Here is a 17,652-nt window from a genome sequence, read left to right on the forward strand (position 1 = left end):
GTTCTCCGTGGGAATGCAGGTACCCCTGGGCAAGCTGGCAGGGGTCTCTTCCTCTTCTTTGCTCCTTCCCAAGCCAAGGTCAGTACAGTTTCCAGGCAGAAACTTCACACAAGCAGTAGCTCCTGGAGAGAGAAGCTGTATTGTCATCTCTGCTCTCTTGGCCAAATTGGTGCTTTGTGTTAACATGGCAGCCTCAGCTGCATTTGCAGCAGGCTCTCAGTGACACCCTAACTCCACACCATGATGGGGGAGTGGAGTGTCTTGGGGAGGAAGTTCATGTGAACTTTATGTCTGTATGTGTGAAAATAGAATCCATCAGTTTTGGGAAGGCCCTATCTGCTATGTTATCCCGATCCACCTTCATCCAGGTGTGCCCTTTGCAGAGCCCAAACACATCCATCCCTTCTCAGTCCCCACAGAGGCACAGCAGCAAGAACACAACTGGATGTCCATAGCCATGCCTGTAGGCATGCAGCATCCTTGCACAACCTAGGGATGCATCTCTGGCCCAGCCTTGCAAATCTAGAGGCAAATCTACCCTGGAAAAGCCTACATGGATTTAATTGTGTGTGGCATGTCTGCCTGAGCAGTTTGTGGAACAATTCTGCTTAATGGTGAGGGATGTGTGGTGCAATGAAAGGCAGCAGATAGGGCAAATGAAAGAAAATACTGGTTTACTCTGCATGACTCTCCGTGAACAATCCTGCCATGCTGACGTGAAGTTGGGTCACAGTATCACCAAAAGACATGAAATGCAGCATGAATGTTCAATACAATTAAAAACAAATTAGAGAGGTGCAATTGCTCAAGCTGAGCACCAGTCAGTGGGATGGGAGCATTTACATTCAATAACAAAGATAAGTTAGAATAAATGCCACTCCACCATTGCCTCCATCTTTCTTGGAAGCTTCTGGCCCTGCCCAGTACAGAGTTGAAGTTACCAGAGTTGGCAGATCTCCGCTCTTAGACAGCCTGTCAGCCCCATACCATTATGAGCCTTTTTTCTGCATCTTGCAGGACATCAAGAAAGGCACACTGGGAGATAGAGGAAATCTTCTTTGGGAGATAACCACAAAAGGAGGAAAGGTCTGTATTATCATTACAATCATTTTCATTTGTCTAATTGAAACTGTTTCTCTTTAGTGCTCAGAGAGCAAAATCAGAGATAATTCACATTTTGTCCCCTGGCAGGTCCCTGTAGACCCATAAAGAAAAGCAGGACTGGGAAGAGGAAGATAGTTGTACTCTGTTCAAGTCCAAAAGCTGAGGCATGCAGCTAATACCAAACATTACTGGTGGCTTTCATTCCTTGGGCCTTTGTAAAGGACAATTACAGAACAACTAAGTATGGACTAGCTGATTTTGACTCAAGGATGTGAGGGATTTTCATGCAAAATCTTGAAAGGGCAAGAGCTGGGACTCTCTTCAGTGGCCAGGCTGGGTTTTGCAAGCAGCAGACTGAATGGGGTCCCGCCCCAGGACAGTTTTCAAAGCAATTCGACTTGGAATGCAGATTTCTGACCTACTGCCAACATCCCAGTGGAAAATCTGTGCCCTGAGCAGTAGATAGGAAATTAAACTTCAGCTTCAATGCTGAGGGTATCATTTTCACCATAGCAGTGGAGCTGCAGAAACCAGAGTCTCTGGAGAATGGGGAAATCCTTCCTAGCCCACAAAAGGCAGTAGCACCTCTAAGACTATTCGTCTTAGACTGGGGCATCCCGGATTAACACCATCCTGGGGTAGATGTCGGTGTGATGTTGGTGAACCAGGGGGTCAAAGCCCTTTATTTCCAAAGATGAGGATGGATATCTGACTGGTCAGAGATCAGGCAGTCACTTCAACCATGGGATGAAAATCACTGCTGAAGGAGAAAGGAAGTCTCTGAAAACCCTTTCACAACACCTGGCTCTCGAGCTATGCCCTCTTCAAGCTGGACTTCTTCATGACAAGGCCCAGCAGCCAAGTGCCCTGTAGCTGTTCAAAAGAAGTAGAAATGTGGAGATGCATGGTATCATGCACTCAAGCTTCTGAGAAGAAAAGATCCCAAGTTCCTTTGAAGACAGGAAACCTAATATGCCCTGAATTCCTGCCGTGAAAGTTCCTGTGTCTGAGATCAAGCAGACATCTGCATCCCAGCATTGGATTGGTGTCTGCAGAAGCTGGTGGATTTATGAATCCATTTTCTGGATGTCCCTGGAGCAGGACAAGGAGATGATGTACAGTTTCATGGGTTTTAGGGCCTAAAGGAACCATTCTGGTAATCAAATATGGTTCCTTACAGAGCTGAGTGCAGGAGCTGCATTCATGTCTCCTGCTTCAAACTCATCATGTGCAACTGATCTCAGTTTAATGCCTCCAGATAAATCCACCCCTTAAAAAAAACACAACCAAATCAACTGTTGTAGAAGCTAAATACAGTCACCAAACATATGAGTCATTGCAAAGAGGGACTCTAGTTTAAGTGTCCAAAGTGTTTTCTCGGGCCTTTTGCTCTTAGATAAAAAAGTCCTTACTACCAGAGATCTTCGTGAGAACAAATCCAAGTCACCTTTTAATTTGTGGAGTGTGGTATGGCATGGCCACCCTGCCGGGTTATTCTGCAGACAGCAGAAACAGCATTGGTCACATTGCAGGCAGGGAAAACTTAAGGACTTATTTAATGATGGCAAGTGGTGGTCACGTAACTCCACGTTAGCAGCAGATTCAAAGATTAAATTATCTTTCTGTGTAGTTAATTGCTAGATTTTAACATAATCAATTCACAGGGGGAAGTGAGTGATTCCTGTGGCAAAAGAAGTTACAGCCCTGCTGTGGTGGCCAGTGCAAAGTGCAAGCCTTAGAAAATCAAGATAAAATCTACAGTGGTTTGGCTTCTGGACATCCTTTCAGACATGGCCTTATTTTGTAGGTATATAATCCAGGACCAGAAGCAACAATAACCATCCATCATGTGCATAACATAACAGTATCCACCATGGTTTTATGTGCAACAAAAGAGAAGAAGCATCAGTGAGAACATCCCTTTCTGTCCCTTAACCCCAACGCTAAGTGAATTTTCCCAATTATTGGTGTTTTCCATATAGACGAAACCCTTCACAAGTGCCCAGTGTATGTCCCAGCACAGATGCAGCCAGACCTCTGTTCCTGCCTGGATGCTTATAGCACCAGGCATTCTCATGCCAACCTCTTCCCTCATGCCTCTGCTCCCTGAGTCTCCCCTGCTGTGCTCCTCTTTCGCTGCCTTCTTGCCTCTTCTCTCTGAAATGGTGCACACATTTGGCTTGCCTTCATTGTGTGATAAATCTCACCCTGCATCTTGGGTTCATTTTCTGAAAGTTTTGAATGGTGTCTTGGAAATGCTGTTGGACAATAGGAGCTCTTTGAACCTTGGCCAGCTGGACGGGACTCCTTGCGTTGCAGCTGACATGCAGGCTTTGGCGGTCTTTCTTGACTCTTTCTTCTCTTTTCTTTACAGCATTCGAATTGTCCTCAAACTTCATTTTTGGAGTGGGAAGTGCATTTCTGAATCTTTTCATCATTATATTATTATTAATTGTGGTCATGACTATTTCTCCTTCTGCTGGCACTCCTGGGTGTATCTCTCCTCTCTCACTTAATATCTTGGGTAAGACTACCTTGGCCACAACCCACTCAAGCAGTGACTCAGAATCCCTGGCCCACTCCCAGCAGAGATGCAAGAGTTTTGCCAATTGGTTTAAAATGAGGCCATCGTTTTCCAGAGCTACTCTTGCACTCAGCAGAGCTGAGTCGGGTGGAAAAGCTCAGCTCTGTGGTTCCAGGGAGTCCATCGCTGGTGGACAGGCAGTCCCTGGGGTATTATGAAAGCAGAGCTCTGCTCCCTTTGGGTGCAACCAGGACTTCTGAGCCAGGCAGTAAGATTCTCTGCTGAAAATAATTTTGCTCCCTGGGGGTCACTGCACTCAACTTCCCCATTCCCAAGCCTGTGGAGGAAACAAAGCTAAGGGAGGCATGTGGGCATGATGTGAGGGAGAGAGGACTGTCTGCTAGTGTCAAACTGTTGCCTAATGTATCATCATACAGCTACCCACATCTCTTGAGGCAGAGTAAAAAATGGCATAGTCTGAAGCAGGCCCCTTGTATCTCTGGATTTGAGATTTACTTGCAGCAGTGGTATGCTGTAGAGAAACCCCATCTTCATCCTCCAAGCATCTCAGTTTTTCCCAGCCATACAGGAGCTTGGGAATTGTTCTGATTCTGAAGGCAGGAGGGGACCTACGGCACTTCCACACGTTGAGTTTATGTAGTGATGAAGGCTGCTTTACGACTGAGTACCTCCTGTAACTTAAAGACCTTCAAACAGTGTACTCTTATGGAGGAGGACATGCAAACCTTCATTTCATGTGCTGGGAAGGACTTGAGAAAAAAAGAGATGGCTGGTCTCCGTGAGGCATGGCTGTCTCCCACAGACCATAGAGAGAACCCGAGTCGGAATTCTTCCCACTAGACTGCACTTCCTCCTGGAAATGGCACATAGTGATAGAGGGAAGGGGACCACAGGCCTTCCACTACCAAGAGTGGGCATATGGCAGCGTCAGATTATGCCCTTCCCATGTGCTGGGAAGCCTACCTGCTTCACAGGGCAGCTGAGAGTCCTGGTGCTCTTTAGTGCTGGCAATTGCAAGGGAGAGAGACTGAGATTATCTGTTGCTTTTTACTCACATCTACCAATGGGAGGAATAGGTCTTGGGTCAAATAAATTTCTCTTTCTTCCTGTTCTGCTGCAAGGCCCAGTAGGGCAGGGAAGCCCACAAGCATCCAGGAATGGCAGTCCTGCCAGCCCTCTCTGTGCTGGTGTTGAAGGCTGAGCAGACTCCTGAGCTCAGCTGCAGCGGCCCAAGCAGTAGGCAGAGGTGTCACCCTCTCTCCAGCTGCAGCACGGTGCAAAGCACAGCTGGTTGCCTGTGTGGAGCTGCCTCTCCCTGGCTGGCAGGCTGGCTGCAGCTGGCCTCCGCTCCCGCCGGCGGGGTGGCATTGCTGCTTCTGCTTGAGGAATGCAAACCGCCCGAGTGCTCTTGAGGATCGGCCAGGAAAAGTCCACAAATAGCAACAGGAAATCAAAATGCCCGCTCCAGACATGCACTAGATACGAGGCCATCCAGCACAAGGAGAAAAATCAAATGCTGGACAATGAGGATTACATCATGCTGTGGATAAACCTGCAAGCCTGTCCAGCTGGGGCCACGCCAACAGGTCCAGATGGCTCAGAAATGCTAACTGCATAGCTACCTCTCTCTTGTCTTTGCTTTTTCTTTCCTCTTTCTTTCCCTATTCTCCATCCCTTCTGGCCTCCTTCCCTCTTCCCTTTTCCAAAATAATAAAAAAAAATCCTCTGACAACTCTATGTAATTCAGTTTCATCAAATGTCAGAAAGGCATCTGAGACCGGTGGACGGGCAACTGATCTGGACACGGTCTCTGTCACTTACTTGTAGATATCAAGGCTGTGACCTCATCACGCTATGTAGCTGCTGGGCTTGACACAGTAATGTATGCCTTCATCTCACCTGGGACTTCAGCTCCTGGCCACAAAGGAGGAGGCTGCCAGGGCTGCTCCCCTGGAGCCTGAAGCATGTAGGAAAATTAAGAAATCAGCATTGCTCCTGCTCTGCTGCAACTCACACCCCAGCTGCTTGCAGCTGCCACTGACTGCTCGCTGTGGCTGCAGTTACAAGGGGAGTTCTGCTGTCCTCACTAGCAGCCTCTACCTACCACCCTGGTACTAATTAGCAACAAAGAAAGGAGCGCAGCACCCTCTGTTCTGTCCCCAGCATTGACCAGAGCAGCATGTGCTGCTACTCAGCTCTCTCCCAGAATGATAAAAACAGGACTCAAAGACATGTAAGAAAAAAGTGAAAAGTGTGTGCTTTGCCAGGTCTGAAAAAGGGCTGCAGGCCATTTACTCATTACTTACTGCTAATCCAGCCACTGGACTGCTGCCAACTATATTTGACAAAACCTGAAGAGCAGGAGAAGCACCAGAGAATGGAAAAGCAACCTCTGTATCACTCTTCCCAATGGATGATGATGATCCTAACTTTACAACAAGTCTGGCAGACTTACTGCGAGGAAAAGGCACCTCCAAAGAAAGGGAAAGTGCAAAACGATGCGCTGAGAAGCAGGAGGGATGACATGGGTCTTGAACGCCCTGCTAGGGGACTGATAAAGCCATGACACTCTGGTATTTTTATCTTGTTACCTCCTTCTCATTTACAAACCAGGGGAGACATAGTCTGGGAGCCTGGGAACTCAGTCCAGGCCTGACCATGCAGCAGTTTTGGGCAGAAATGTAACAGGGTGCTCTCAGCAAGTTGCATCAAACCCAGGGAGAAGTTAGGTTTTGTGACTGAGCCAGGATCTGGTTGTGCAGTGGAGGATGAGGTATGAGTACAGCCCATTCACTGGATTTATATAAAGCACAAATTGTTTGGTTTTCAGTAAGGCCCAAAGAGGTCAGGCCAGCAACAGCATGGGCCAAGTACTTTAGTTTAAATCCTGATGCTGACCAACACAGTCATTTAGACTGACACAGAAAGATTACCCTGGATTAGCTTGAAGTATCTGAGGTCAAAATCAGACACATGCAGTCCACAGGGACAAGAAACAGGAGAGGGGTGAAGGATAGCTGGGAGATCAGTGTAGAATAGATCAGCCAAACTGAAAATGTTGCTAATATCATGTATAGCTGCAAAGACATTCAAAGAGACTCTAACCAGGGAAGTAAGGTAATAGCTCCTTTGAACTTTTCCCGGAAGATATTTACTAGCAAAACCCCATCCCGGTCTAACTTTTCATTGATCTGCTTCACCTATTGATGACACTGCCCCATGTCAGTAAGAACGTGTAGTTTTTTATAGCAAGCAAAAGCTGTATCGCTGGAAGTGATGCCCTGAGGATCACACACTAAGTAGTAACTGGCAGAGCCAGGACTACGATACAGTTCTCCCATTCCTGACAACCTCACTGCACTACTGATCATAAAGAGAGAAACACAACAAAAACAAACCCAACGTCATTCAACTGGCAATCCAGCATTTGTGGCTCAACAGCACCTTGTCAACTCTCAGAGTTTGCCACATCTGCTTGGAAAGAAGAGCCAGATTTCCAGCACTCCCCGGGCAAAGAGCTCCCAGATCGAAAGACTGAAAAGTCTTTGAAAGAAACCTTCCATCAACAGTCTTTACAAATGTCAGAGCTGGTTTCCTCCTCCCTGAGCTGCCTGGCTTGCAGTTCCTCCCCCAGGGCAGCAGTGAGCTCAGCCAAAAGCACTTGCCCAGCTCCTTCCTTCAACTGTCATGAGTTTACTGAACTAATTTAACATTAAGCTGTTATGACATGCAAAAATTAACTACTGAGGCTCTGGACCTGGGTCCTCTTTGTCATCCTGGTTTCCCTCTGCCTCAGCTACCTCTTCTGGAGGGGAAAAGCTCTTCTCACAGGAGTGAGAGGACTGCAAATATTGCAGACACAGGAGCAGGTTCTCATGGTAGACTCCCTGCACCTCGAACAACAGAGATGTGTTATTCTTGATCTGCAGTGCTTCTCTCTGGATGTGCCCTGCTATCAAGAGGAGAATCCATGACACTGGCAGGGAGCTCAGCACAGGGGAAGTTGTTTGGACATCAAAGAAAGCTCACCTGCAGGAGGGATGCTGACAATCCAACATGACTGTCCAAAAACAATGTAGTATCCAGCTCCCTCCTCTGTAAAATGCTTGATGTCAGGCCCAAGTTGTAGTTCTCCTCCAGCCTCCCAAGGAAGCCCTGACATTCCAGTTGCAGGGGAACTCCTGACACAGATTGCTGAGCTGAAGGTGTTATGTTTTGCATCTATTCTAGGAAAAATGCTAACTGCATTTTGAGCAGGCTTTGCTAATCGGGTCAGCCAGACTGACCTAAGCAAACATCTTTCCTAATCAAGACAAAATCACAGTGTAAAGAAGCCAAAAGAAACTTTTCTGAGGTAGTCAGGGGTGAGTTTCCTCTGGAACAGGATGGACCATGATCGTAACGAATGACCTCACATAAGACATTATTCACCTTTGAATGCTAGAGGTGGTACTAATTACCCCAGTACTGTTTTAAATTACATATTAGTTTCAGGGAGAATAGCCTTGCACAGTACTGTACAGGGAATTTTTGCAGTCTTAGAAAATGATAAGATAAAATAGGACAAGAAATATAGGAGTGAAACAGTGTGCGGATATGTGCAGTTCCAACCTTCATGAGACCTTGTTCTGGCTAAACGACATGTCAAGATCAGTGTCAAGCATCTATCACTTGGACACTAACCAAACCAGAGCAGCTCTTCATGATTTCAAAGGCAGATAGCCCTGGAAGGATTTAAGAAAATAAGAGTAAAGGAGATACGCAAAGAAAGAGAAAAGAAGATGGGTAAAGAAGTCAGAAAGGGGTTGGGTGAGAGGATAAGGCTGGAGTGTTCAGGTCAGTTCAAGGAACTATGGGAAACAAAAACTTTAAATGGTGTGACCCTACAGCAAAGCAGAAAAAAATGTTTTCTTGAGCAGCTGGGAATAAGTTAGATAGATGTAAACACTGCATGGCAGACATGGGGAGCAACTGGGTTGAAAGACACAGCCTGTCTTTCAGTATGATACCTGCAGTCCCTTGCCACTCTGGTCATGCCCTTGGCTCTTCACAATCTTTCAGCTATTTCTGCTCTGAGGGACGTTGCAGAACATTCAGGCACCAACTCAAGAAAATATCTAACACAAGTTGAGCTCCAAAGACAGGAAAAAGTAAGAGAAGGGCTTCATGCAAGCACCCACCCTGTCCTAATGCCAGCTTGAAAACAGGATTCGTAATTTCAGTCAGAGGATACCAAACATTGCAAACACAGAAGTCACCTGCTGCAGCGGGACAGAGACAGTGCCAGCACAAGGCTCAGCCAAGAAACATGGCAAACATGGCTTTGGTTCCACCTTTGTTATCAGTCCTCATCTCCCACGTGGAGACATGAAGTCCCAGCACTTCAGATGTGTAAAGAGAATACAGACCCCAGCAAAAAACGGGGATTGGTGGGGTTAGTAATCCCAGGACTGAGATTGGCTTGGAAGTGAGGACTAACACACTTGGCTCCTCCAATAGACACTTCTCCTGAAGAACAATGCTTGCCACAAGGTTGCCTGTGAAGTGTAAGTGACTGCACTTGACCTTGCAGCACATGCCTGGAATTTCCCTGGGAAATCTCCCAGCCAATGAGACAGCTTTTGGCCATTTCTTAGGCACAGCTTCCTTGCTGGTGCCCTATCTGCTTCCCTGTAACTCTGCAGCAAGGAGAGTCACCAACTGCCTTTTGTGAACCATCTGGTTTCTTGCAGTGGACTGCACAACAGTACAAGGACACACAGGCTTTAGTGGGTTGACTCATCCCTTCCTTGGAATGCATTGGTACAAGTTGGTCTCGAGAATCATATCTTTGTATCAAGCACAACCCTGTCTGTGGTTGTGAGAAGAGGACCTGCCATGTGGCCATCACAAAGACAACTCCGGAGAGTTAAGCCTCTTTCTTTGCTTCCTTTAACACTGAGAATTCTTTAAATAGGAAACAAGTAATTACCAAATGCTAATTAAATACTACAGTCTTAAAACCTACAGGGAAGTACTGACAAAAAAAGGAGCAAGCACAGGAGTAGATCTTTCTCAGAGGAAATATAGGATTGTGTCATAGAGGTGTCAGCCTGGCTTTATTTTGAACAGTGCAGCTACACCGGTGGCTATGAAATCCCTACTTCTAAATTCCCCTTTAAGTGGCTGCTTCAGAAAAATGCTCTTCTTTCCCAGTTTCCTTCTCTATACCAGAGACAGCTCCATTGCAGGCTTCAGCAAGACCAGTGCAGCACCAGATGGGACCAGCACAGCACTGGATGAGAGCAGTGCAGCATGGGATGGGACCAATGCAGTACCAGATGATCTCCCAAGCAGCAGAAGACACTTTGCATTGATGAACTCAACACATCTCATGGGATTCAGAAGCCACCACACCCACCATGCTTAGGCATTTGCACTGGTACAGGAGGAGGTCCAATGGGTTTTCTCAGAGGTTTTCTGCAGTCTCATCTGTACAAATGAGACCTCAGGTTTCCTCCTCTCTGAAAGAGGTGGTGGCACTGAATGGCTGCCAGGGGATGGGGATCACCTGGCAGACATGGTCTGAGCAATACAGCATCTCCCAGCTGGTGCTGCTGACACCCTTCCTCAGTGGGAGTGGACTGTATGCACAGATGTACTTCCACCTTCTGCCAAATGCTCCCTTTGTTTACTCTCCAAGCACTTCACCAAAGTCCTTCCTGTTTCTCCCCACCAAGATGATGGCTCTGGCTCCACTGTTTAACCCTGTTTTGGACACATGCCTTCCTGCAGTCCTGCTCTGAGTTGCAACCTCCTGGCTCTGGCCTACCAGCACAGTCAGAGGGTTCTCCCACTTTGGCTGAGCACGTAGGACAGTGGATTCCAGCACATGCAGGCAGTTGTCCAACAGATGAATGTTTTATTTTGGAAGACTATCCCAAATATTTATCATTTTCCTGGCAGGTAGGACACGCGAATGATCCACAGTCTCTGGAGAAAGTATTGACCTAGTCTTCCAAATGAAATTCAAGTCTCTCCCCCTCTTCATTACCAAAATGGAAACATGTTTACTGGTGGTGACCCTGTGGTGATGATGCTCAGAGACCCATGGACTGCTGTGTACAGTTCTGGTTTCATCCTGCTGCTAGCAATTCTGCAGGCATAAGTCCCGCCATGAGACAGTAAGGAGCAGCAGGGACATGAAGTGGAGGAACCACAAGATGGATCCAAAGAGACTAATGAAATGGGAAGATCTGGGAACTATTATTTTAGGATTCATCTCCATCAGGCCAGGTCTGATGGCCCCACCAAATCTCTCTGTATCTATGCTCCAGATCCTCCAGGAATCCAACTGACAAGTTCCAAGCAAAATTTAAAGAAAACAGCCTTTCCATTCCCAGTACTTGGCTAACTAACCATACGTGTGTTACTGAATAAATTTTATGAGGCATAGGAATAGAGGGCCAAAATGCTTGCTGCATGTGTCCCCATGAGAGACTACCATCAGTTCCAGAGACCCAGCCTCCCATTACAGCAGAGCTGCCGTGTCTAGCAACTGGAAGGGCTAAGAAGTGGGTGATCAAATCTGCCTGAGTTCTTCGTCCTCAATGTGCACTGAGATGGTGAGGAGTATACAGAGCATGAAACTCACTCAGACCAAAGGTCAGTCCAAGACCTAAGCACCACTTAAGTGCTATTTATGTCCCTGTAGTAGTCATAAGAGGAATAGAAGTGTGTACAGGCTTCTTATAAGAGTGACAGTCATCCATGGTGAAATAGCCTCTCTTCATCTTCAGAGGAAGATCTCCTTATGAGTTGCACCACCACCGCTCTCAGCCTGCTCACTATGTACAGTCCTGCCACTCTCCTTTCTGCAGGCTGGGTCAATATTGAAGGAAAGAGCATACAGTAAACACAACAGCCAGTTTGCACTCAAGGAGCAAACCCACAGAGACAAGCAGTTCTTCTTCTATTCTTCTGTCCCCCCATAGGCTCCAGAAAATGCCACTTGTCACACTGCCTGGTCATATAGGATAACACAGTGAAAAAGCATGTTACTGTGCATTCCCCAGAGGTAGTGGGTTAGCACTCCTGAGACAGCCTGAACTGCCATTCTGCAGCTTCTAACAGTGGAGACCTCAGCTAGCATGCAGGCTATTTTCTTGCCTTGATGTCTTTCTTTTAGAAGGAGGTAAAGTATATGCTTCAAAAAGCGTAGAGTCAAAATAAAGCTGTGTTTACATAAATATCTAAAGTCATCTTTGAAGGTGTTTTTTGTACTATAAAACACAGAAACAGAGGGAAGAAACAAACCCACTGGGGTACTGGGTTAAAAAGAAACATGTGACTCCTGTTTGGCTGCTTTATTCTGATTTCATTCTGACACTAGAGTGCCACAAACCTAGTGAAGCACAGTGGTGAATCTGACTCAAAAGATTAAGTCTTGAAGAGTTTCACAGCACTGATAGGAGCTAAAAGAGAAAGTAAGCGCTCTCTGAGTGCAGCTGTAGTAGACTGTAAGCGAATGCATGGGTGCTCTCAGAAATCACCAGAAATGCTGGACTGGGCAGGACACAAACAGGTGAAATTGATAAACAAGCACTGCATGAAGGATTAGCTTCATATCGTAGGTCCTTCTGGTAGAAAAAGATGAGCAAAGTTGTCTAAGTTCAAGAGCAGTATATGCCTCCTGAGTAAAAGGAGACTGACAGTGCTATTAGCCATCCTATTTAAGTTTGGCTAGCAGAAGCTAAATGAAGAAAGACATTTTGTGTTCTTTGGAGATTTCCCTTCCAATTACCAAGCAGACACCACTCTCCTTAAGATTTAAAAAAAAACAAACCCAAACCCCATCATATAATCATAACCTCATGAAGGTTGGGTGGGAGCTCAACTTCCTCACCAGTGCAGGTAGGCTTCTGCTAGGTCCTCCTGGAGCTGCCTCTCCTCCAGCTAACAAGTCCAACTCCCTCAGCCACTCCTCACAGGAGAAGTTCTCCAGCCCCCAGTTATCTTTGTGACAATCCCCTTGACGCACTCAGCTTTATCAACGTCTTTCTGGTACCAGTCAGTCCAAAACTGGACACTGTATTTCAGATACAGTTTTATGATTGTCAAGAAAAGAGGGATAATCACTTCCCTCTGTCTATCTACCACTCCCCTCCTGCTCCCAGCTGCCTTTGCTACCAGGGCACAGCAGTGCCCCATGATCCCTGGTGGGTCAGTACACCCATCCATCCCAAGGGCAGGAGTTGGGATTTGTCCTTGCTGAATTTCATGAGGTTTCTGCCAACCTATTCCTACAAATTGGATAGGTCTCTCTGAAGCAGCCCCCACACTTATTCATTTTTTTTTCTGTTGCAAGCACACAGACCTTTTCGAAGATACATATACAGATGTGCCTTCATTAATTCTTTGTCACAACTTTAGATGAACAATACAGAGAACCATTTTTTAAAGACCAAGATGACTCATTAGGAGTGCCAAGACTGACGACAGAGGAGTAGTTTAGAGACATGTAATTCTTTCTGGAAAGGAGCACAACCTCTGCAGTAATATTCATCCATCTTTTCTTTCTGCTTCCATTCTGAACAGAGGAAATCATCCTCAGGAAAAGTTTCACAATTTATGGCCAAAAGTCCTGGCCTGCTCTAAGAGAAATGCCTGCTGAACAATACATAGAAAAGTTTCGCTGAAGCAAAGGCACTGGTAACTTTGTGGGCTACTGTGCAGTAATGCTTTGCACAGTTCTATGTAAAAAGAACTACTCCACACATCTCAAGATCCCAGGAGATTTGCTGGATTTAGTAAGAAAATCTAAGTGTATTCCTTCCCCCACCCCCACCCCATTGTCATGCAGAGTGAGAACAAAGAGGGCGATGTATTATGTTTTGGCTCTTGTATCACCAACAGATTTGGTAGGCGAGAAGTGGCTACAGAATCTCTTATATTTATCATCTGCAGGAAGAGAAGGTTTCAGCTTGACTCTTGCACTCCAGCAGAAGTTTGTGGTGCTGGCAGTTGGGAAAAAAAATACACACACACACACAAAAAAATTTAAAAAAAATCCATTCTACTGTCAGCTGAGCACAACGATGCCTGAGTCACTGCAATCTAGTTAAGGAGAAGACAAGGGCAAGCTACTTCCAGAAGCAGCTCTCCAAGCAGAAAGGCTATTTAAATGAGACAGGACAGACCCATCCTGCCCACGGCCACCACACACTTTAAACACACTGTCCTGGCAGGTGGCACCAGATGGCACTCTTACACAAAACCTTCTTTTTCACAGGGTCTGCTTGCAGGCAGAAGTTGTGTTTAACTATAAAGAGGTACCACCTATTCTGGTTAGGGGTTCCCTGACTTCTGACTGCAGCCCATGTTGCAGCTGGGTAAAAGGTCTGGTGCCAATACATACTATTTTCATTTCAGTAAGGGAATAAATGGTCTTGGCATAAAGCACTTCTTATCAGCATAGCTTCATCCACACCGGATGTATATGCAATTAGGGAAAGCACAAGACTCCTAATGACAGGTCTCTCAGATATAAGAAGGCAAGGCCTCGCAGTGCAAGCGAGTACTCAGTCTTGGGGTGATGTGCCATTGGAAGGTCTGCCTGAACACACCAGGACTCTCCTGCATACCGTAGAGCCCAGTGGAGTCAGTCCTTGAGGCAGAATGGTATCTTGGAAATTAGGAGCTGGCGAGATTTCTGAGAGATGGAGCTGCCTACATAATCTCTTTCCCAGACCCAGTGTGCCTCTGCGCGCCAAGTGCAGTGCATTTAACATTTATGCAAATTCTGCATCTCTACCGTCTCCTTCACAAAGGAGGCAGCATAAAAGGTTTTAGATATTTTTTGCGTAGGAAAGCAGGAGTAGATTCATCAGTGGATTCATCCTCTCCCTGTCCTCTGTTCCTATTGCAAGGGTAGTCCCCACAGTGCTACACTGGGAATGCGGGAGGTGCCAGTATTGCAACAGGGGAGTTACAAGCCATAGCTCAGATCTCTCTGTCCAGGGCAGGCGCAGTCCCACGGCTGCAGCCGCTCAGAGGCCAGTGGAATCCCTGCATGCCCAGGATGATGCCTTCCCTCCAAACCACCTTTAGGGTGGGGCCCTTGCCCCTTCTGCCTCAGGTCTGGGTGCTGCCTGGCAGAGGGGCTGCAGGATCCGCAGCACAAACTCCCACAGAAAGCTCGGGCTGTGCAGCGAAGAGCCTGTGCACGCTGCTCAGGGAGAGCTGCTGGACTGAGGACTTGCCTGACTCTTGGGAGAGGCTGGACGGTTTCCCTAGAGGTGAACAATGCCCCTTTGGTTTCTTGAGACTGGCAACACATTTTCCTCCCAAGTCACTCTTCCCTCTCACCCTTCTCTCCAAAGTAAATCAGCCCAGCCTTAACGCCAAGCAGGAGATGCTTCATCTCTCAAATGTCACTCTGAGGAAAAGTTACAGGGAAAGAAGAGCAGAGGCGCTGAGCCCAAAGCTCTCCAGACAGCACCCGGCCGTGCCTCCGGTGCTGCCCGAGCCGACCCACGGCAGGTTGTACACGCTCCGCCTGGCACCGCACGCTTCTCCCCAGCCATTAGGCTCAAAAAACCGCAGTGTAGAAAAAAAATGGGATTCCCCGGTGGGGTCTCCCCGGGAAAGAGGGGTCCAGGGGGGCACTCGGGTACCTGCAGCCCCGGACACCCCGCACCCAGGGCCGGGACCCCGGGGCAGGCGGCATGTCTCGTCCCCGCTGCCGGGGCCGGCCCGCCGGGGCGGGGGTGCTGCCGGCGGTCCCTTACCACATTGCTGAGGAAGTCCGCCTCGCTGAAGTCGCTGAAGTCGAGGAAGCCGGTGCCGGCGGCGGGGAAGAGCCGCTCGGCAGGGAAGGGCTCCAGGATACTGTCCATGGTGCCCGCGGCGCGGGGGCTCGGCCGCCCCCCGCGCTCGGCCGCCCGGGCTCACTGCGGCCGCACGGTCCCGCCCGCCCCCCGGCGGCGGCGGCCCATGGGCGGCGGGCGCGGGGCAGCGACCCGCCAGCCGGGACGGGAGCGGAGCGGCGAGCGATGCCGCTCGGGGCGGCTGTCAGTGCCCCGCTGCCGAGGGGCCGGCCGCGACCCGCCCCTGCCGCGCTCCTGGAGCCGCCGGGGCGGGACTTCCCTCGCAGACACCCCCCGAGGCAGCGCCCCCGCCTCCCGGGCAGCCCCCGCACCGCTGGGGGAGGCGAAGCCCGCGGCTTCCTGGAGCTCCCCGGGGCGCCCGCGTCCCTCCTGGGACGGCGTAGGGACTTGAGGGCGCTGCTGGTCCCTGGCAGAGCCGTGTCAGTTTGACGAACTGAACAAACCCTCCTTTCAGCAGCCGGCCGGCCGCTCCTCTGCATCCCTCGGGGAGCAGCGCCGGGAAAGATGGGCATTCCGCGGGGACGGGGCCCGAAAGGCAGCCGGCAGGGAGGTCTCCATGCCTCCGCTCCCCTCACCGGGCTTGCAGGTAGTCCTGGCTGTAGCAGCCCATGTGGCTGCTCTGTAATTAAAGTTGGGCACCATTAAAGAGCTTCAGGAAGATTATATGGTTTCAGATAAATAGGATTATGGATCCCTGTCCTCTCTGATCATTACTCCAACCAACACTCAGGAAAACCACTTATAACAATCCTTTTGAAGAAGCCCTGATATTTTATTAATCTCTCCCTATGTTCATGGCCCCAAAGAGAATGGACTGGAGTTCCAGCTCCCAGCAGGGGCTTTTCTTGGTCACAGTCATATGGACAAAAAAACCAAACACACTTGTGCATCTCTCCAGGAGGAAACCTGTCTGAAAGTTGCCAGCAGGGTCCTGGTAGAGAAGTGCTGATTTCAGGCTGGCTGGAGCCTGTGCTTGAACCAGACACTGGGTTTTCATCCATCCAGGCTCTTCCTCCACATTCCCCGTGGGTGTCAATACTAACAGCACAACTCAAGGTGCTCCTTGGCTACTCATTGCACAAGCAGCCGCATCCTGCACACAAAAGCCTTTATACTTGCACACACAATGGGCTCTTTCAGTTACATTTACTTTTACCTTATGTTTCAGTCAAGTGTAAAGAGCCTTTGGGTAAAAGGTCAGAGACATAAATTCAGCCAGGATGGAGTTGTCCTGAGAAAATAATGCTGTTCCTCCTTCCTTAATGGTAAAGAAACTTCTTTGTCAGTGTGGATGCCAGTGGGTTTAAAGGGCAGAACACAAAAACCTTTTTCACTGTAAGATAAGGAGAAGAAATATGTCCAGACCCTTCAGCAAGAACCAAACCCATCTCCAAGGAAGAGGAATGATGTCTTTCCTTTAACATCCCAGTCAGCAGGGTTCTCAGCTGCGAGGGGTAGAGAGACAAAGCCCTGCCATAGCAATGGAGTGACAGCCCAGGGTCATGGAGCACGGGCAGAGCCTCAGCAGGTGCAGCTTCACCTCCCATCGCTAACCAAACACGGATATTGCTTCTCGAGCTGCAAGGACTCACTGGTAAAACCAAGAGTTTCTGGTTCAGTGCCTTGACCAAGCTAACACAAGGAAGCCTTTTCTCAGGACACACGCTGTATTTATCCTCAGGCCGAGGAAGCTCAGACCATGTCAGCGAGAGTTTGCACAGCATGGGTGGCAGTGTCATCAGAAAAGGTCAAGCAAAGTAAACCTCACTTGTTTGTCTGTGCTCTGAAGGGAAAATGCTTTGGCACATTCAGACAGGGATTGTGAAATCCATTCTGAAGATTAAAATGAAACCCTGCTTCTATTCAATACTTTTAGTACTGAGCATAACTGCCCAGATGCAGCTCCTCTGCCTATCACTGCTGCACCTCTGCAGGCAAGGAAGAATCATAATGAATCTCCCATTTTCCTATTGCTCTGGAAAGCTGCTCTGTCCCATTTTGGAGAGCTCTGATAGGGATCCACATCCCTAGCACTTGTGTAGGGCTTTGAAACAGACACTTTGCCCATGTCAGACACGAGTGCAGTTCATTAAAGGCAATGCAAATGTTACCTTGATAGTCAGAGTGCTGCTGCTG

At 48.3% G+C, this 17,652-nt stretch overlaps 1 protein-coding gene across 6 annotated transcripts in view; it reads right to left on the minus strand.

Moving 5' to 3' along the window:
• The window catches only part of CREB3L1 (cAMP responsive element binding protein 3 like 1), a 61,428-nt gene that overhangs the window by 27,108 nt on the left and 16,668 nt on the right, over window positions 1-17,652 (minus strand). For 2 of the 6 annotated variants that reach the window (XM_027705891.1, XM_027705884.1), the window contains exon 1: window positions 15,418-15,570. The exons of the other annotated variants lie outside the window; for them this stretch is intronic. In XM_027705891.1, coding sequence (XP_027561692.1) covers window positions 15,418-15,525 — 108 coding nt within the window. In that variant the 5' untranslated portion in view covers window positions 15,526-15,570. Of the gene's footprint in view, window positions 1-15,417; window positions 15,571-17,652 lie in introns of those variants that run through there. 6 annotated transcript variants of the gene reach the window in all.

This window comes from Neopelma chrysocephalum, unplaced genomic scaffold, assembly GCF_003984885.1.
Source record: "Neopelma chrysocephalum unplaced genomic scaffold, ASM398488v2 Primary Assembly neopelma1_24, whole genome shotgun sequence".
Taxonomy (NCBI): Eukaryota; Metazoa; Chordata; class Aves; order Passeriformes; family Pipridae; genus Neopelma; species Neopelma chrysocephalum.